Consider the following 21,037-nt stretch of genomic DNA (forward strand, 5'->3'; position numbering starts at 1 on the left):
ATATTGTTCAGGGTTGCTGGGGTATATAATAGATCTGGCTTCAAATAAAAACTCTCTGCCTCTGTCTCACTGTCTCTTTTTCTGGCACGTACCCCATTCCGTATGTATTGTATTCCAACCTGAAAATTCGTGAATTTTTTAACTCAAGTTATGTCATTTGTATTTACCTTGAACCAGAGAGTCTTGTGTAGATAATAATAGTCTGCCTCTCATTCTGCACAGGTGCGCAAGCACATCAATGACCTGTACGAAGACCTGCGGGATGGCCATAACCTGATCTCTCTGCTGGAGGTCCTCTCGGGCATCAAGCTGGTGAGCACCTCTCTTCTGCTAGTTAGTGACCCCCCCAGGCGTGGCCCCGTGAACAGCTTCTCAGCCACTCGCAAGCACCAGGACAGTGGCATGGGTGCCTGTTAATGGGAGGAGGCACCAGAAGAGTTTGGTGCACTTGATTTCTAACTCAGACTCAGAGTTTACAAATGATGTCATTTCATCTCATCATATATATTCATTTCTTGATGGACTCAGACAACCATTATATAATCCTTTCATAGCTGCATGTTTTCTCCTTATTTATTCTTTATCTATTTCCACTGTTTCAGGAATAGTAGATTTGCACTTAAAGGTTTTTGAATAAGATATACTTTCCCCTTAGGTTTTTGTTTGTAGTTGTACGGAATCCTTTTTTCCTGACTACCGTGAAATTGTTTTTCTGTCTTCAAATAAGGACCTGAAGTTTACATTTAAAAGCTCAGGTGTTGAATTCTTTTTTCCAGTTTGCCTCACCTTCTCCCTTCTGTGTGATTCACTGAGTCGCACAGATTCAGAGAAGTGCTGAAGTTGATGTCTGCGCATCGCCCTGGATGCAGTACATTTGGCTCCTTGGCTAATTAAAGACACCCACTTTCTCCCAAAATGTATTAAACATTGCTTGTGGGAAACACCTACAAACAAATTGAAGGCAAACCTCGCCTGAGCCTCTGGGCTGTTCAGATGCTAGTCCTAAGCTTGGTTTGCAGGTCAGAGTAACCTCCCTGTGTGCCCACAGCTTCCTGTATGAGCCTACTGGAAGCAGGTGATATTGTTCGATCTCTGGCCTCACAGACCACATGGTTTTCATTTAGAAAAACCCAGGGATGAGCCCTGGAGACCTCTGTGGGGAGAGCTGAAGAGGTGTGTGGCTCAGCGAGTCTGTGAAACTCGGCCCACACACTGCCTTTGGTGAATTCTTAGTCATTGTTGATTGTGTTTCAAGAACAGCACTTGGCACATTAGACTTTACTCCTTTGGTAATATTCAGCTTTTCCAGGATTAGGGTTTGGCTTCCCCAGGCCACTTGTTTGGCTTCCACTCCCCCCTCCCTACCCGCCCCCCTCGCCGCCTTGCAATAAGTTATTTTATCATTTTCAATGGCCTAACATTAACAGATGTCTTTATTAGCACAGCCAACTACTCACCCCCACATGGTGGGTTCTGAACTAGAATGAACTCTGGTCCTCATCTGTAAATCTCATAAGTAATCAGAATTTCACTTTTGCTGTGCTAGACGTTCCTCTTCAGTGCTCACAATATTGTAATTTAGACGATTTAACTAGTATATTTGAAGAGCTTATAGTGATTTTACATTGAAATGTGATCCTTTTTGGTGACATTGCTTACAAAACAGGTTAAAACCACTCCACGCTAATGTCTTTTTCTAACCATTGAAAACTTACAGGTGTTTAGGGGAGATGTTACTAGGAGATCAACTTTTCACTGAAAACATCCCAATATCTCATCTATGGTTATTCTCATCACTTCTTTTTCCCTTAGTTGAATCACTAAAGCAGAGAGGGTGGATGGCCATGGAGAATTGAAGGTGTTTCAGCATTAGTAGTGTTCATTGTAACCATCTGCTGTAATCTTGATTTGGTTTGCATCTTTTTTGGAGGTGGGAAGTGTTTTCATATTTAGTTTCACTTTTTTTTTTTAAATAAATGTTACATTCATTTTCTCTTGGTTTTTGTGTTGTGAATTTCCTGTTACTCTGTGTTGTCTTTGCCTTGGTTGGTGGCCAAAGGAGCCAGCTGGGCTGAAGACCCTCCGCCTGGTGAGCATGCCCTCCTGGCGCCACACAAACAGCGAGGAGCAGGAGGAGGAAGATGATGATGATGTCGTAGGTCCCCCGGGGATGCCAGCACCCAGCTGGCACGGCAGGGCCATCAGAGTTTGAGGTGCTCTTGGTCTCCAAGTAGCTCAGGTTCCAGTTGCCTCTTGATGCACCTGGGAATGTCCCCAGAGAAAGTGGTTAAAACCAATTGTGCCTCTTGTACTGTTAGATGACTGGGAATTGTCTTCCTTCTCTAATGGCTGGCACAGAAGAATTGCGGTGCTTGGAAATGTCAAGTCCTAATGTGACCTGGAGACCCAGAGCCTTCTGATGGCCTTGCTGTGTTGTCTGAGTGCAGGTTGCAGAACTGTGGAAAGTTTAGTTGACAGCATGATAGTTAATTGCTCACAGCTCCACACCCCAGACTAACTGTTGTACGCTTTCTACCTCTCCAGCCTTCAGGTTCTTACCTCACACGCGTCATTTGTTTTCAGAACAACCTGTTTGTTGTTTGCTGTTTGCAGACCACGCATTGCATGGAGATTTTCTGCCGTGGTTAACAATATCTCTAGTTGCCATGGAGGACAGAGATTTAACTTGCATGTTCGTAGGATATTTATTTTGGTGGGCGACTACAGAAGAGGTAGAGATTAGTGTGTGTACAAGGGGCATGTCCTTCCTACAGTCCTGAAGTCATATAGTCGATGATCTCTCCCCAGAAGCATGATCAGTGTCCCCATTTCCTGTCCTCTTAAAGGCATCTTTTCACCTCACTGACCCCTCTTTCTGTTACCTTCAAATCTTCAGCTTTACAGGGTCTAGCATCCTCTAAGTAATATTCACAGTTTGTTTTGCTGAACTCACTGAGAAGAGGTTCTTGGTAAAGAGGTTTTTCTTAAATACTTGCTTTAAGAAATTACCTTGTGCCCATTTCCACCCGGGCCAGTGTTGCCTCAGTACGGGAACCATAGCAGCTTTCAGTCAGTGCCAGTTTAGCAGTTACAGGTGAACGGTTACAAGTGAGTTTTCAGAGGTGTGGCGGACAGAGCATTCCAGAGGTAGACAGCCACCCCATGTCCCCAGTGGACAAGCAGATGTCACCCACTTTGGTTGGCTCGTTGTTGAGCTCTGGCTGGCAGCAGAGACACTGAAGGGAGACAGCTTTCTCTCCTGTGACCTGTATGACATTCCTGGTGGAGTGCAGAGCAGAACATACATTTCTCTAGAGTATGGTATTGAATAGCCTTGTATCATGAAGGGTTGTTTGCTCTGGGTGTTTCCTACATTGATACCCCAGAAAATAGGTTTTTTCCTGATTTTTGCCTCTCCTTTGGGAAATTTTCACTTGTTGGTTGAACACGTGCAGCTCCTTACTCTCTAGTTTTAAACTGCCTACTTCTGGTTTGCCTGTTCCTGAGAAGCTGCCTCTGTCCACTGCTGTGTGATAATGCAGTTACTGCTTCCACCCATCCCGTATATCAGCACCTAGCTGGGGCTTTAGGAGCCACAGAACCAGAATCTCTTGTTTCCATTAACCTTACAATCAGAATCAAGATCTGCCACTCATAACTGCAGAGGAACCGATAGAGAAGCTGCCGTCCCGGTTCAGTGTTTGCAGTCAAAAGGCCCCGTGTACTCCAGGTGGGGGCGGGGGGCGGGGTGGGAAATGAGCTCTGTGAGACCCAGAAGATGAGGTGCACAGGATCTGCCTCAGTAGGGTTTTGTGTGTGCTCCCACACCTGGCTTCCCCCAGGAGGCGTTCTTTATGGTCTTTCAGTCCTTGAAAGAGGAAAGGGGTCTGCCTAGGAAAATTGCTGTAACTAAAATTAACATCCCTTTGTTTGTTTGTTTGTAGCCCCGGGAGAAGGGCAGGATGCGGTTTCATAGGCTGCAGAATGTGCAGATCGCCCTGGACTTTCTAAAGCAGAGACAGGTGAGATGATCCTGTGTGTTACCCATGCTGCAGGGGATGCTGGACGCTGTCCCTACCCAGGGATGTCCTCGGCATTCTGGGAAGCTCTCAGAGTTGCTGAGAATGTTAACAAGAAGAGCAAAATGGGGACCTTCCTGGTGGTACAAGGGACTAAAGGGCAGCACTGTGAAGCTGTCCATAGCTACTGAGCACGAGTTCCATCCCCAGCCAGGGCGCTGACCCACATGGGCAGCAGCCCTCTCCTGTCTTGCCCACAGCTCCCCTTAGCAGTGTATTTCAGTCAGTCTGCCTGTTCTGTTTCCCACTTTGTCTTCAGTGGGGAGCAGAAGACAAAGTGGGTACACCTCTGGCCTGTACCCAAGTTATTGTATGCATAAATAAATAAATATTGAAGAAGAAAAAGAAGAGCAAAATGCCAGAGATTGAACTTTATGGGTCCACCTGAGGTGGGGGTCATAATGAGCATGAAAGATGAACAGTGAAGAACATGGGAAAAGTTACAGCACCCAGGGAGAGGGAAAGCCAGAGGCCTGTGTCATCACAAAAGTCGATGGGGTGGTCAGGGCTGTCGGCCACCACATCAGATCGTGGGAAGGGTCTTAGCATCGGTGATGGACGAGAACAGAGAAGGGTTACATGAGTTCTTTAAGGAAGTTCTTCCCTCCCTAAATAGGGAAGGAAGACAACAACATATTTTTAGACACATGAGGAGAAACCAGTGAAGAGAGGGAGACCAAAAATGAGAGGGAGGAGGTTACACAGATGTCTGCTAGCCCAAGTCTTCACTTCATAGACAGGAGACAGGGACTTGCGAAGTACCTTGCCCCAAATCACCAGAGAGAGCCAACCAGGAAGCGGGCCCCTCCCCTCGTCCCTGCTGTGTCCGCGTGCCATCCTTCCGCCTGTTGCTTCCTGTTAGGTGGAAGCAAGTCTTGGACGGAGGGGCAGGATCCAGAATACAGAACACGGTGCTTGTCTTTGAACAGAAAGAGGAAAATTCCTGTCTCTCTGAGACACAAGGAGAAATAAGGCGGAGGGAGAAAGACACGGAGATAGTTTGTAGTGGTGAGGGAGTCGGTGTGTCATCTGCTGAGAGCTGTATGAAAAAGGTGGAGCTGGTCGCCAGGCAACAGCACGGGTCAAGAGGACAGCAAGTGGGCTGTATACCTTAGAAGTCAGTCCATTTTTGTCTCTCTTATCAGCAGTCCTCATTAACCCAGGGAATTCCCTATGTAACCCCATAGCGGTTTCCGTCTACGTTCTTATTTCACTGATGTAGTACACTGTGGGCCCTGTGAAGACAGGCAACACCATCTCACTCGGCTTCTGTATCTCCATCATTGTCATAATGAATGCATAATCTTACTTCATAAATATTTGCTGACATAAATTGATAAATGAAAAGTGGTAGAAGAGCTGGAGGCTGCAGTGTTTCGGATATTTGAGAAAGTCACTCTGAAATATCTGTAGCCTTAGAGAAAACCAGAGTGGGTGTAATGGGCAAGGTAAATTGAGGAGAATTGAAGAGGCCTAAATAGGGACAGAGCACGGCACTCCGAAAGGGTGAAAGCGTGGGTGGGCAAGCCTGGTGGATTCAGGACAGCGAGGACTCTGGCACAGTGCTTGGTCATGGTGAGGCCCAGGTTGAAGCTGTGCAGGTGTCCACGTAGAGCAAACATGAAAGTCATCCGAATTGAAAAGGCAGATGGTTTGTGCAGCTAGGGAGATACTTGGGTCATATGAGACAAGTGCTAAAATTGCCAAGAAGGGCAGTAGAAGATGCCAAGTAGGAAAGGAGAGTCGCTTTAGATGCTGCAGTCATCAAGGGTTGGTGGAGTGGAAAGAGTTTGGCCAAGACAAGCAGACTTCAGGGCGAAAGGGGAGAGCCGGTGGCCGGGGGCGTGGCTGAGTGCCGGCTACCAGCCTGGGCGCAGGGAGAAAGGCGGCTTGCGCAGACTCCGGGGGCGACTTCTCTCGCCTCCCATACACAGAAGAGGAGACGGATTTTTTTTTTAAAAAAGGGAAAGAACCTGCCCAGCTCTTACTCAGTCAGGCTGCTGTAACAAAAATATCACTGACTGAGTGCCTTATAACAACAGAGATTTATTTCTCACTGTTCTGGAGACTGGGGATTCCAAGATCTGAGAAACACTGCTAGATCCACACTGCTGCTTCCTACATGTCTTTTAGCTGTGTCCCCACGTGTTGGAAGGGGCTTGGTGCTCCCTGGGGTCCTTTTGTAAGCTCACTAATCCCATGGGTGCACCACACCTGTGACCTTGCTGTCACCCCCAGACCCCACCTCTAATAGCATCACATTGGCCCTCAGGATTTAACAGGTGAGTTTTGGAGGGACCAAGCATTCAGACTACCGATAGTGTGAGGGAAAAGTGAAGCTCTGTCTGAAGTCCCTAGGATTCTTCAGAGACAGATTTCAGTTCAGTTGAAGAGATAAAGGGAGGATAGCTCAAGGACATTTTGTCACGTTGAACTCGGGCTCAGTAGGGGTGTGAAGAAGAGGCTAACAGGGACTGAGGTGGAAGTTTCCCCAGACCCTCAGTTGTCAGTACACTGGGGGAGGGTCAGCTGAGGTGGTGGGAGGGTGGTATGTCTGTGCATTTTGTGTTCTTGGAATGACTATGGGAGACATGGGGAGATGGGAGCTCTGGGACCAAGGAGGGAAGCTGGAGGTGAGGGGGGAGAGGCACCTGTCTTTCTCTCTTAACCTTGAAAGAAAAAAAGTCAGGTTGTCATGACTTAACAGCAAAGCAACCCACATTCCACATGTGCCTGCGAGGTTGCCTTTCTGGAGGGAATGCAAACGTAGCCACCCTGGAAAATAGCCTCGCAGTTTCTAATAGAACCAATCACTGTATGAGCCAGCAAGCCCACCCCTGGGAAGTTACCCTAGAGAAATGAAAGCATGTGCTGTCACAGAATCCTACACAACGATTGTGGAGCTTTATTCTTAATTGTCTCAAATGGTAAACAACCCCAAAGCCCTTCAGTGGAAGGCCACAGAAAAAGCAAAGTTGGAAAGAGAAGAGTGGTTGCTGGGAGTTGGTGGTGGGGTGTGTGTGTGTGAAGGCAGGTTTTGACCTCAGAGGGGTTACATCAAGTAAACCTTTTGGGGAATGGTTCTGTTATCCCGATAATGGTGATAGCTATACAAATCTATGCATAGTCCAACCACCAAACCAAGAAACACTGTAATTGATAAAAATCTAAGCTCAAACAAAATGTCCCAGAGCTCTGATATCAGCTTCTGTTTATTTTTCAGGTGAAATTAGTGAATATTCGCAATGATGACATCACAGATGGCAACCCCAAGCTGACCCTCGGCCTGATCTGGACCATTATTTTGCACTTCCAGGTAGGGTCTGCAAAGTTTGGGTCACTGTTACTTGGGTTGTGCTTGACCTAGACATTGTACTGCCCTCCATGGGCAGCCCTGAGCTGCCACCTCTGTATTTGACAGTGAACAAAGGTGAGTGTGGGAGCTGGGAAAGCAGTTAGGGTTGGCCTGAAGATGAAGCTGTTTCTGAACTTCCTACTCATTTGCATGATGAACTGGGACTTTTTGCTTGTTTGTGCTTTCGGTCCTGTCTTTGGCAGTCGGGTCCTTAGAAGTCCGTTTGGCTGAGTCAAAACTGACTTGGAGAATGAAGGGTGGGGAGAGATGTTGGTGTGGATGCTTTATTAGGGTGGGGTAGGACTTTGATGTAGATCTTAGAACAAGCCTGATTTACTGTGGCACCATCTTAGTCAGTTTGGGCTGCTGTAACCAAATACCCTCACTGGATGACAACAAAGGTTTCTTGCTCACACTTCTGTAAGTCCAAGATCAAGGTGCCAGCAAGGTGGGGCTCTTGGTTAGGGCTCTCTTCCTGGATATGGCCTCACGTGATCTTTCCTTGCTGCGTGCCTGAAGAGAAAGAGTCTACATCTCTTCATCTTTTGATAAGGAGATTAATCCTATATGGGTGTTCTCTGCTCAAGACTTCCTCTAGCCCAAATAACCTCCCTAAAGTAGTTCTGTGTCCAGATACCATGACATTGGGGATTAAGGCTTTAAAATAAGAATTGTGAGGGGACACAGACATGCAGTCCACAGAAGCATCTTCATCTCTGGGCCTGTGTATGTGATCACAAGTTCAGCTCTAGCCTCCATCACACCCAGGAGTACTGGCGTCATGTGCTTCTTGTTGCTCCCCCTGCTAACTAAGAAGGCACATTTTCTTTCCTACTTTATATCACTACTAGAAGAAAGTGCAAAGTACAGTCCAAGTTTTAGAAGAAGACTGCCTTGAATCACTTTAACCCAACCAAACAAAACCATTTCTCTCTAGAATCTCCAATACCCAGTTGCTTTATAGGAGGCTGATGGATGAGAGAGAACTCTTATTAGACAGATGGGAGAAGCATTAACTCCAGGGGCTGAAGCCGCTGTGCATCCTAGTTGGGGAGTTAGCACCACCTGGTGGTTAAAGACCAAATAGCAGGAGCCCCGGAATTTTTCGTAGAACCTGAAGACAATTTTTTTTAAGAGTTTAGGCTTTGGTTTGGAGCCAGTGCTGGCAATCCATAGCGTGGGGTAACGTGTGTTTTTTTGGAACCATAGGGGCTCTCAGACATGCTTTGGACTTGGGGGTAACTGGGAGCCTGAACCTGGCAAGTGTGCGCTGGCAGGGTGGGAACAAGGCCTGTATTGAGCTTCGCAGAGGAATGGTATTAGCTCCTTGGTAGCACAGAGGAGGAATTTTTAGAGACACTGTTTCGTTTGTTCTTGTTGGCCACAAACTTGACCTCACTGTGCACGCCCAGGGAGCTTTTTAGGTGTGAGGGAAGAGGACCCCACCCACTGCACCTCCTTACCCTGAATGCCACCCAGCTCTTTAAAAAAAGGGAAACTCAGTGGCCCGGGAACAAAAAATGAACTGGTGAATTAAAATTATACGGGGACAGAGGAGGTTGGGGTAATGCAACTGTTTCTTTCCTGGAGTTACTTTTCCCTCTTCTGAAAAATTTGATCTGAAAGATTCAGACACTGGTAAAAGCAGAGGGCAGAGCCTGAAGAAGCCCACGTGCCCTCGCTCGCGCCGGCATGGTGCCACTGTTGGGTGCCTGAGCCGCGCCCCAGCGGGCTGTTCTGGGAGAGACTCCAAGCTTCATAGAACTTCATCTGTAAATGCTTCAGTGTGTATCTCTTAATTTAAGCAGCTGCAGTATTAGAACACCTTAACATTAGTACTTAAAATGATGAAATACCTGCTCAGTATTCAGATTTTCCCAAATAACTCCTTAAAAGAAAGGTTTCTTTGTATCAGAATACGAATAAGATGCCCACATTGCATTAAATTTCTCCCTCCCCTTCTCCTCTGCCCCCCTTGCAGTTTTTTTTGAGGAAAATCTGGTCTTTTGTCTGACAAGGTCTATAAAGATACTATTAGCATTTTGGAGATGTCTTCCTACAATGTCTCCCTCTCTCAGTTGTGTTACCTGTAAATTAGTGGTTTAGATCCAGACCCAAGAGGCTCAGTAACATTCAGGTTCATTTTGGGGGAGGGGGAAGGGAAGAGGGGGTTGGTCATGCTGAGTTATAGACTTTCCTCACTGCACACAGAAGACACGACATGTGCGCGGTCTGTCTTCATTAGAAGTTGAAAGATGATGATATTCAGCTTCTGTAATTCCTTCAAAATTTCACCTCATCAATTACCCTGAGAAATAGTTCTCATAGGAAAGCAAGATAAAAAGACGAATGCTTCCCTCTTACCTCTTTGCTTGTTTTCAGGATAATTAGTTGGTTCCCTAATATTCTCTAAATGTGACCAAGGTGATTTTTTTTGGTTCTTAGTTATCACTGCTAGAATTTTTAACAGCCTTAAATATGTTCCAACCAAATACAGCAATATTTACTTCTAACACTTAAAGAGCTGCACCGCTGACTACGATTAAACCTCTTAAAGTTAACTCTGAGCACTTTGACATGAGCCCTGTAGTCTTTGATAATTTCCCTTATTTCTTGTGTGATGAGGTAGTAGCAGTTTCTACGAGAAACTCCGATCCTTTTTTCCACAGCCTGAGTGCTTTGGGCTTGGTCATTGTTTCTAGGCTTTTTCTGTGGACAGAACTAGACTATCAATACATTTTTATCCATTAAAAATTATGAATTTATACTTATATTTCTAATTCAGATTTAGATTTAAAGTTTTAACTTGTTTGACTTCATATTTGAATCCATTTTTTTTCTCACACTGAAAATCTAGGTTATTCCCTTTTCTCAGATGCACACATCTGTAAAATCATACATACCATGTTATATGTTTGAGTCAAAACATCAGTACTGGTAACAGTGTGGTTAGTGAGAAGCTTATGATTTCTTTGCATGTTTTTTGCTCTTACTGTGTATCTCCTAAGGACGTACACAAAATTATATTTTAAAGTCATTGAGATCATTTCTGTCATTAAGCCATTAATCTAGTACACGAATTAAATCTATTTTTTGTATGTGTTTACTTTTTTCTCCTCTCAGTTTTAAGTTTACAAATCCATTGACACTGTTCCAAAGAGAAATTTTAAGAAGTAAACATGGAGGTGTTCAGAGGAACCTCGCTTCTGCCTTCACCCCACCCCTTCCTACAGCTAACTGTGCCTAAAACACCATTTTGATTATCCTTCTGTTGTTTGTTTTTAAGAACAATGTAATTGTATGGAATGTAATTTACATACCATAAAATTGATCCATTTTCATTGTATAACTCAGTGATTCTTTTGAGTTATATAACTATCACTACAATCCAATTTTAGAACATTTTCATCATCCCAGTAAGACCCCACTTGCCCATTTACAATTATCCGTCCTTTCCATCATCAGCCTCAGGAAACCACTAATCTATTTTTCTGTCTCATAAATCATCCTATTCTGGACATTTCCTATAAATGGAACCAGATATTACATGCTCTTCTGTCTCTGGATTCTTTCGATTAGCCTCATCATTTTGAAGTTTATTCGTGTCAAAGCAATTATACCAGTACTTCATTTCTTTGATTGCTGAGTAGTATTCTGTTACTTGGATAAACCAGAGATTTTATTGATTTGGCAGTTGATGGAAATTTGGGTTGTTTTCACTTTGGGGCTGTTACAAATAATGTTGACGTGAATACCTGAACACCAGTCTTTGTATGGATGTATGTTTTCATTTCTCTAGGAGTGGGATTGTTTTATCGATAATTTATACACAACTTTTTAAGAACATGCCAAGCTGCCTTCCAAAGTGGCTGCCCCACTTTACATTCTCAGCAGCAGTTTATGAGGGTCCCTGTCTCTCTACATTGTCACAAACATTTGTGACTGTTTTAGACTATAGCCGTCATGGTGGGTGTGAAGCGGTGCCCTTGTGGTTTTAGTTTAAATGTGTTCTTTAACTGAACTCCACATTTACAGAGGACCAGCTATGCAGAGGACTTAATGTAGAGTCTGAGAAATTCAGAATTGAATTAGACCAGACTCAGTTCAGTTTGTCTAAATACTTCGGGGAAGCAAGTATACAGTAAAATAACTTGATGGGAGTTAGGGAATCAGGAGGTGGACGCCATGGTTGTAGCCACTTGTGAAAGTTATTAGTGGATCTTAACACTTCCCAGGCCTTAGAGCTCATCCAAAGTTCTCTGCGCTGCTGCCTTTCACTGTCTTAGTCTGTCTTCTGCACAGACCATGCTGGCTGGTTGCTTTTTCCTCCTGACTGTTGCAGCACAGCTGGGCCCCTATCTTGTCCTCTCATGGTGGGAAGCTCTGTGGCCCCCCCTTATTTTCTCAGATGTAACTAACTACTAATTCCTTTTCTGTGCTGTTTTTGACAGTTTGGTGTTTGCTTATATTAGCTGGTATTCGGGAGTGTGGGGAAAGTTCTGCTCGCAAACTGATTCAGGATTATATGTTTAGAGCCTCTATTCTCTCTTGCTTCAGACAGGATGTGATAAGTCTCTTGCTACTTATCTATGGTTATGGCTTTCTAGCCTTTTGTTACTGAGCAACTGTCAGCTGTTCTCACCAAGAGCACATATCTATACAGCCAAGCAGAGGTGCAGAGTAGAACTGTCAGATGTTAGGGGAGTGGTAAGATAGTTATTATGCTGAACTCTGTTGTTGGAGCTGATGGAATAGAGCAATGATGTGAATTTAGACATCTGCAATAATATAGATGTAGTTGGTGGTTACTACTCAAGGGAGTACTCAGTTAAAGGAGATACTGGTTCTAATTTAAATTTTTGCACTACCGATGAGACTGCAATATTGCTAATTTCACGAAGAGGTTTATGGCTTCTAAAGTGTTTTATCATTAAAGAACTAATGTACTAAACTGGAGCTAACTGGTAGGGGTTCTTTTTCTTTATCTGCCTTTGTTCCAACAACTTTACTTCTGAGAATTTCTTTCAAACAGGGAATTTTAACATTCAGTGGTGGAAAACTAAACCAATACAGGTTCTACAACTAGACAGTGTTACAGGTGGGAGACACAGGTGGTAGTGACAGCTTTAGATTCAACTTAAGACACAGTAGCAGCCAAAGGTATTTATAGTCCTTGATTGGATGGATTCTGATTGGAAAAAAAATACTATAAAAGAGATTGTGAACAATTTGGGAATTTTTAAACAACTATATGATATTAGAGCACTTAATTTTCTCATATATGATAGTGGTATGATAGTTATATGCAAGATTTTTTTTTAAAATAATATAATAGTTTGTTTTTTTTGCACATCCTTTTGTGACTTTTTCCATCTCAGTGATAATCTCCATGGGCTTCCCATCACCAAATCCCCCGAGTGTCATATAGTCCAGTGCATTTCCCTCCCTAGTAGGGGCTCTTTTTTTTTTTTTTTTAAAAAGTTTATTTTTACATCATTTTGCACATTTTTTTTTCATCTCAATTGTAATCCCCACGGGTTTCCCATCACCAAATCACCCAGTAGGGGCTCTTTTTAATGTGCATTTTTAGTTGTCAATTTTCAGGTATCATAAGAGTACAAAGAAATGTGTAACAGATCTTTGTATATCTAGTTATCTTAAGAGTAAACAGATGTTTATTCTGTTTTATTTGCTTTAGACTTTCCCCTCCTTTTTCTCTTTAAAGAAATGAGATATTTCAGATACAGCAACTTGTTCCCTCTGCCACCCCCCAAACATCTTCAGTTGATATTTGCTGTCTGTCAGTGTGTGACAGGTGAGGTATTCACAGACAATATGTGCTGTTACTTGTGTCTTTATGTTTGACTCTGCTTGCACCTTTTATGTAACTTTATAAAGCTAGACTTGGTTCTGGGTTTATCTGTGTTGATACGGGAGGAGCTGATCCGGTCCTCTCAACTGAATCACGTAAACTGTAATGTGAGCGGAACCTCATTCAGCTGTGCAGCACAGCTAGTCTTTGCAGTTTATGATTTAATCGTAGGAAGAAGGCATTCATTGCTGCAGTAAAATCTGTGTGTCTGTGTGCAGACAAAAAAGTGGGTGTTTTGGTCAGCACAGGATTCGAGTTGCTGGTTGGGCTTCTCCTTTGTTTGGCCACTTGGCCACTTTACTCTCACAAGCTCTGTGTGGCTTGGAGAGTTGGCTGGATAACACCTACTACCGTCTGACATGTTTATTTGATGTCTGGAACCCTGCAGTAGGCTGCAAGCTTAATAGCGGCAGGGATTTTGTGTCTTTTGTCCTTTTCATTGCCTGGCATAGAGCAGGCACTCAATAAATATTTGTTAGGTGAATGAATATTTTATGACTCTGACCCTCTCACAGCTGTGGGGCGGACGGCATAGACGGCACTGTCTGCATTCCGGGCCCATTGTTCAGATGCGCAAATACACAGAGACCAACTGGGTTTTGGGTAACATCCAGTACTGCTAGGCCCCGTCTCTTGGTTTTGTCCAAGCCTCCTTTAAGGTATGTCTTGGGAGGTATAGCTTTTCTAAGGAATAAATTCTCGATGATCAGAATCTGACAAAATTGATTGGCCAATTCTGACATGTTTATGTAATACTAGTGTGTATCTAGCACTCTGAAATAAAGAAAAATTCAGAGCGTTCAGGTCAAGAGTGCTCTTAGTGGGGTTGACTTGAGATTTCCATGTTTGTGCGCTTTCTGGCACACAGTGCTTGGCATGAAATGAGGCACCATTCATGTTTGTGGGATGAGTGAGTGACTTTCACTCTGGAGTCTTCTGTGGCTCACTCTGTGAGACTTCTAGGGACAGTAAGGCACTAACTAGAGGGAGAGGTCATAAAGAATAGGGTGGCCCTAAAGGGCTGCCTTCCAGAAGGTAGCAGGCTATGTGTTTAAGAGCCCAGGCTGGCTGCAGGAAAGGTATGGGCAAAGGTCCTGGTAACCAGAGTTCGCTTACTTGTGGAAATAAGTTAACCTCTCTGGTAAAACAGTGCAGGCTCTTCTGATGAAGAAAAACAAGGTTCACACATCAAACCTTGGAACATACATATTTTCTTTAGAAACTGGCCAAGACGAAAAGGGTATCAGGGCCATGGTTGGTGAAGTGCCTTGCAACATTTAGCTCCAGTAATACATGGGAAGAAAAGGGACTTAATCTAGATCAGGCACCGAACCAGGTATTTTATGGCTATTATCTCATTATCCCTCTTTATAGCCCCTGTAAGTAGGTGGCGGTGTCTGCATTTTACAAAAAGCACTGAATCATCTAGTAAAATTGCTAAGTTAACCCAACTGGGGACTTGAACCTAGGTCCACCTTACTGAAACCTTCCTGCTCCTTTCCTAAAGCAGCTTTCTTCTGAGGCAGAGGGAAATGAGGGCCTGATTTTCCCCACATATGCAGAAGTTTTAAAAAGAAAAGGCCCCAGAAGTAAATACGTCAGGTTCTGCCCGGTTTCCAGAGAAGGCCACGCTAAACAGCGGTGTCTCTTCCCTCTGAGCTGGATCAGTTTCAGGGATTTGGTTTGCTTATATTTCATTAATAAAATTCAGTGCCACTTACAAGTTGCTTAGTTCCAGATCTCCACTTTGGCAGAGAGAAGGCCTGGCGCCTGCCTAGATAGAATTTACATTGTAGTGTTAGATTTCTTGCTCATGGAAAGCCTCCTGCAGTCTGTGTCTCGCGCGGCCCCCGCCCCCCCATGCTAATTCAGTCAGTGATGGCGCGGGCAGTGAGGTGCCCCACGGCCACAGCTGGCTGAGAGGAAGGGCACCCACTGCAGCCAGCTCAGTGGGTCCCCCTGTGCTGCAGGAGCTGCTGCCTGGGGGTCTGTCGTGCTTCCCCTTTGTGGAGGGCAGATTTCAGGTGTCCAGAGGAGACCGGCAGTGCTGACATGGGCAGGCAAGCCACCCTGTGGCCTGGCTCCTTTTGGTCTAGAGTAAAGCGCTGTGGCGAGCAAGAAACTCGCACAACCTCTTTCCTTCCATGCCACTCAGAGCCCCTTGACCTGTGGTGCTATTCCAACCGACACTGTAAAAAATTTTTAAACTGTGGTGGGGGAGGCCCATGGACATAACGGTGATTTTTCACTCCAACTCTATACTGTAATTCAAACTTCCTGCCCTGCTGCAGCTTGAGTGCAAACCACCTGGACCTCATTTTAGCAAATTCCTTTCTTACTCCCAAGTGGCAGTGCTCTCTGATTGTTTGAGCTCTTGGTCCATGGGAGTCTACTTGGCTATTCAGAACAGTGGGGTGTCTTCCTGTTGTATTTAGCTGAGCATAACCTTCCTTCCCTGCCACATCTGGGTTGAAATTTAGTCTTAAACAGGCCTTCATGCTGTGGCTTTTCCACTTAACAGTTGTGTACCATTGAACAAATTAATTATTTTTCTTAAACCTCAGTTTACCTATAAAATGTAAAATAACCATTTTGACTTCATGATTACTATAAAAATTGAATGAGATAATCCATAGTTCAGCCCAGTGCTGGGCATATGAGTAATAGCAAACGTTAGCTAGACTAGAAGCAACATCAGTAATCACTGCTCAGTGTTTCTGTCGATTATTGCTCACAGAGACATTGCTTTTCTGTTATATTTGGAAGTGTTACCTTTTACCTAGCTTGTATATATTGCTCTCAGAACAGATTTCCAGGATTTTTCTTTGTGTTATTAGTCAGCAGGATTAGCAGATCTTTCTCTTTATGGGGAGAAGGTGAGGAACAAATGCTTGATTTTTAAAACCTCAATTTCTTTTTTGAGCTATGAGGATTAGGCTTTTGTTTCTCTTTTGGTGAAAATTTGATTAAAATAATTTTATTGTTTCTGATCTGGAAAATCATGACTACACACACGCACACACACCTTGCTCCGTATTTTCTTTTGGACACCTTGGTGCAACAATTGGAATCTCTTCTGTCAGAGTTCGGGAGCCATAACTGCAGCCTTGGCTCATCGTGGCCCTTCTGGGCTGCCTGTCTCCGCCAGTGCTGGTTTGCCTTTACCTCTTTCTCCTCCTCCTCCTTCCTTCACGCTACCTTCTCCCAGGGCCTCTCTCCTTTCCCCCTCCCTTTCCCATTTACTCTTTCAGTTCCCCCCTCCTCTTCACCCTCCCTGGCTTCTCCCTCCCCTGGTTCCTAGCTCCTTTTTGCTTTCTGTTTGTGTTACGGAGGGCAGTGCTCCAATTACCTCATATTTGGAGAGAGGAAGCTGCAGCCAATCCGGTTTCTGTCTGCTTTTAGGTCAAGTGATTTCTGAACTGCAGTGAGATGCTTTGAATTTGTCTTGTTGCAGCTCTGAGCCTGTAAGATGGCTGTCTGAATCGGCAGGCAGCGGCTGGGAGAGACAGAGAGAGGCGGGGAGGGAGCTAGAGAATTGGAGGCATTGCCAGCGTAGTGCATGTTTTCAAATGTGCATCTAATCCGATGAAGCCAAGGTCGGGCTTTCTCTGGCATCCCAGAGCTGGTTTAGCTGCGTTTTCTGCTGAGATTAGGAGAGGAAAGCTATGGGAAATTCACTGGGCTGTGTTAAGGAGCCAAAAGACCCAGTAGCTATTCCGGAGAAGGCTCCCATATCTCCTAAGAAAAGGGTTCGGTTCAGGAAGAAGTGGAGGGGGAAAAAAACCCCTACTCCTGAGGCATCTCATGAGGAGGAACCCTCGGAAGGCACTGGAGTCGCTGAAGAAACGGAGACACTAACGAAGTTAACAGTGAGTCTTGAAAAGAAGGAAGGAGTGGGAGGGGCGGAGCACCCCCCCCTAGACATCTCACAGCCTGGAGACCTGGCCCCCATCTCAGCACTGGGAGATCAGGGGATGATCGTGCAGGTGAAGGAGAGATTCCAAGGGGAGGTCCAGACTGCTCACCTTTTGTTAGGGAATGAGTCATCACTTGCTGGAGGGGTCTGGGATTCCCAGGAAGAGGGGATGACTGTCATCGCTCACCTGCGTGATAACCCAGCAGAAAGGAGCTGCGAGAAGTCAGTCAGCCAGCTGGTGGAATTCCCGAGGACGGCGTCCTGCAGCAGCCGGGCTGTGCTGCTGCCCGTGCAGGGAGTGACTGCAGCACAGAAAGGGGCCGCTCAGCCTGGGTTTCAGAGCAGCACTTTCCCCAGGACAGACCCCACCCGCCCTGGAAACACAAACCAACTTTCTGGAGGCCGGAGTGTTGAGGGGGAAAACAAGGGTATTTTAAGTGCCCCTCAGACAGGTTCCTGGATTGCAGAACGTTCTGTTCCTTCATCACTCCTGGGCTGGTCGAGAGGCCACAGGCGCCCAGAGCCTGCCCACGTGGGTCACGCGCCCCCCCAGCGCCCCAGAGTGCCTGCATCTCAGAGCGAGCTCTCCTTCAGTGGCACGGCTGTGAGCATTTTGCCCTCCTCCTCCGGCTATGGCAGTGATGGGGCACACTTCCCTGGGGTCCAGCCTAGAGATACAGAACCTGAAAAGAGTTCCATGTCCTTCTCAGAAGAGGATGGCACCCTTTCTTTGGAGGCAAGCCACATACCGTCATGGTGTCTGGAGGAGGTAGGTGGGTGTGTTCAAGGGGTAGTCAAACAGCAGTTTGGATTCCCAGCCCTCCAACTCACTAGAGCGTGGTGAGTAGCGAAGACCTTGTTGCTTCTTCTCAGATGTGCCCCGGTGTCGGGCTGAGAGCTAGAGACTGCTGGGGCTCGGCAAGCGGAGGCTATTTCAGGCCTGGCCCTTGACGCTTGAAGCCGGGTTCTGTGGTCTCTGGGGACTCCTTGATTCTGGGTAACCTTGCAGCTTAATTGCTTGAGATGTCTGGCGGGGTTATCTCTCAAGGTGCCATTCAAGGTAGTATTTCCTCCAAGGCTGGTCTGTTTGTCAGACTCCTCTGCTAGAAGTCTTGGTGCAGCATGGTGGAGAGCCTGCCCAAATCTCCGAAATGGGTGTGGAAAGGACGAGAAGGTTGAGGGTGAGCAGTCATCTGCTGGTGTAACTGCTGCTCTCCCATGGAGTGCGGTGTTCTTGCTAGAGCTGATGCAATCCTACTCCCGTGTGGACACGCTGGTGACAACGCTCATTCAGTATGTGTATAGGTGGAGAGGGCTACCTCCTTTTCACCCTAATTCCAGAATTGGAGGAGAGGGCCACAGAACTGTCTGGAGAGTAGTGGGCGGTGGAGTGGGTATTAGGGCAATGTGAAGGTTCAAGCCAGAAAAAGTTTGTTTGGATTTGCTTTGGCTTTCACACATTTTTGTTTGTAGTACACATTGAGGCGTAGGTGGTAGGGATTAGGGATGGCTGCTGGGGTGAAGGGGGGTGGTGGAGTGTTGGTGAATGGTTTTTAATATCTGGGAGTGAGAATTCAAGAGATCTGGACACTGAGAGGGAAGGGGGGCTCAGGAAGACCCTGGCCACACGGGTGGGTGTGTGACCATGCAGGTGGCTGAAGTTACAATTAACCTGTGGCTGAAGAGCGCTTGGCATATCAGCCTCTGCAGCAGAAGAAATGAAAATTCCAGGATCCCAGAGCCACAAGAGGGGAGGATGGAGAAGGGTGCTTCTTTGCTCAGCTGTGGCAGCTGCCTGCAGTCTGATGTGGCAGAGCAGGACCTCGCTGGTCACCGGTACAGGGGCTGAAGAGAGACACCGGTTGTAAGCAGATGGGTGCTTAAAAGGTGCTCCTCGGGGATGAATTTCCCTGCATGGATAAGCCTATCTCAGCGCCTTTTGTTATTGTAGAGTTTGGAGACTCTCAACAGTTAGCAGGAAAGTGTTCACTGGAAAATACTTTATAGCTGGGCATGAGGCTGCCTTAGGCTTTTCCATATAAAGTAAGTTGTGTGTGCGCACACATGTGGGCATGTATGTGTATACGTGTGCAGGTGGGAAGGGAGACTTTGAGGCTGCTGGCTGGGATAGACAAGTGTTGGAGGGGGTGTCAAAGTCAGCCTTTATCTTTTTATAGAATGACTTGGGGATAAAACCAGCCAGTGAACTGATTGCTCTTTGCATACAAGTGACATTCAGCATGAAGTTGTGAGACATTATTATAGTTTAGGGTACGTGCCTATAATTGAGGGTGTGGTTTTTTTTTTTAAAGATTTATTTATTCATACAGAACTGGGGTACAGGCCAGAGATGTGGAGGGTGAGAGGATTCACCAGAGACAGAGTGGGGAGCAGAACAGGCAGATCGATGAAGTACACTGCTGAGGAAGTAGCGGGCGGGTCAGGAGAGGTCTGCCACTCCATGTGGATCTCCTCCGGGGCAGGCGGTGGTCAAACTCATGCTGAAGTGGCTTAAGCTTTTCAGTGCTGTGCTTTAACCTGCTGCACCACCAGAGAGGGCCTGAGGGTATGGTTTTGAGGGTTTGGAATATAAGATTTTAAGGACTGCTGGTGTAAGTCAGTTCAGGTGATGGACCATGGCACTTTTAGTCTGTGCTAGATCCGGTGAGGAGTCTTAAAGGAGAGATTGGTGGGAGACCTTTGGCCACGACCTGGATAGTTTGACAGTAAGGACAGTAATATGAGTCCTTGGCTGTTCAGTATCGGTCCGACAGGGATGTGGAGGCGGACACAGCCAGATCACTCTATAGCCCAGGTTGAAAACTAAGTGACCGACTGTCAACTCAAACAACTCACTCATGTCTGAGGACCTGCATCCATCCTGGGGTACAGGGGCCGCAGATTGACCGTCCTAAATGCAGATGACAAGTAACTCAGAAGCTGCGTGTGGAATTCCTTTAGGATGAAGTCCTCAGGCCAGGGGCCCTGAAGCCCTCAGGGATCCCTGAAGGAACTGACTTCAGGGAAATCCCCCCCTCCAAGCAGGCCCGCGGCCAGCCACAGCCAGACAGGCGGCACATCCCCACATCTGTATGAGCCTCCTGACCGTGTAGGAGACTCAGGCACGAGCGCCCACTGCTGAGTGGAAGGCCCCAGAGGACACGGAAGGGAGCAAATGCCGCTCCTCTCACACCAGCGCCTTCCTGAGGAGGAGCCCTCCTGGCGGCTCAACAGCATCCCTCCCGAACCCACCCCCCACTCTGGATGTTTGTGTTAAACATGTCAGAATAGTGACTCTTCTCTGGAGATCATCCAAGTTCCCAGTATACCATGTTGGTATCTGTGCTTGGCATAAGTCAGGCTGCCAAGCAGATCACTCCGGGTCGTGCTGGCGGGAGTGGGGCTCAGCTGTGGCTGGACACCCGTTTCCTAAGTGGTTCTGCTCCTTTCAGGATGGAAGGAAAAGGAAACTGGTTCTTTTTTTTGCTGAAGGGTTTGGATAATAGAAGGCAAACGGTTTGCTTTTCTGCTCACCTGTGGAGTTGATGTCAGGAAATAGTTAACACAGACGCAGGGCTAGAGGTCAGGTGGTAAAATAAGTGTGGAATGAGGCTGGGGGAGTACAGTTGTATGCTGATATCAGACAGAGGCCTTCACAGGCCCTTTCCTCCTCGCAGACCCCCACTCCAGCTGCCATCAGTAGCCATAATAGAAATAGCTCATTGGAATAAGGAAAATCTTGAAATTTTTCAGCTCACCATGCCTGTCTCCTGCCCACACTGCTAGTGGGTCCTGTTGAATGAAGTGTTTGGCTC

At 46.1% G+C, this 21,037-nt stretch overlaps 1 protein-coding gene across 1 annotated transcript in view; it reads left to right on the forward strand.

Moving 5' to 3' along the window:
• The window catches only part of MACF1 (microtubule-actin crosslinking factor 1), a 297,509-nt gene that overhangs the window by 127,685 nt on the left and 148,787 nt on the right, over positions 1 to 21,037 (forward strand). The window contains exons 4-6 of the mRNA XM_004678829.2: positions 223 to 312; positions 3,945 to 4,022; positions 7,303 to 7,395. Of these exons, the coding sequence (XP_004678886.1) occupies positions 223 to 312; positions 3,945 to 4,022; positions 7,303 to 7,395 (261 nt within the window). The remainder of the gene's footprint in view (positions 1 to 222; positions 313 to 3,944; positions 4,023 to 7,302; positions 7,396 to 21,037) is intronic.

Source organism: Condylura cristata, unplaced genomic scaffold (genome assembly GCF_000260355.1).
Source record: "Condylura cristata isolate star-nosed mole 26May11 unplaced genomic scaffold, ConCri1.0 scaffold00008, whole genome shotgun sequence".
NCBI classification, from domain to species: Eukaryota; Metazoa; Chordata; class Mammalia; order Eulipotyphla; family Talpidae; genus Condylura; species Condylura cristata.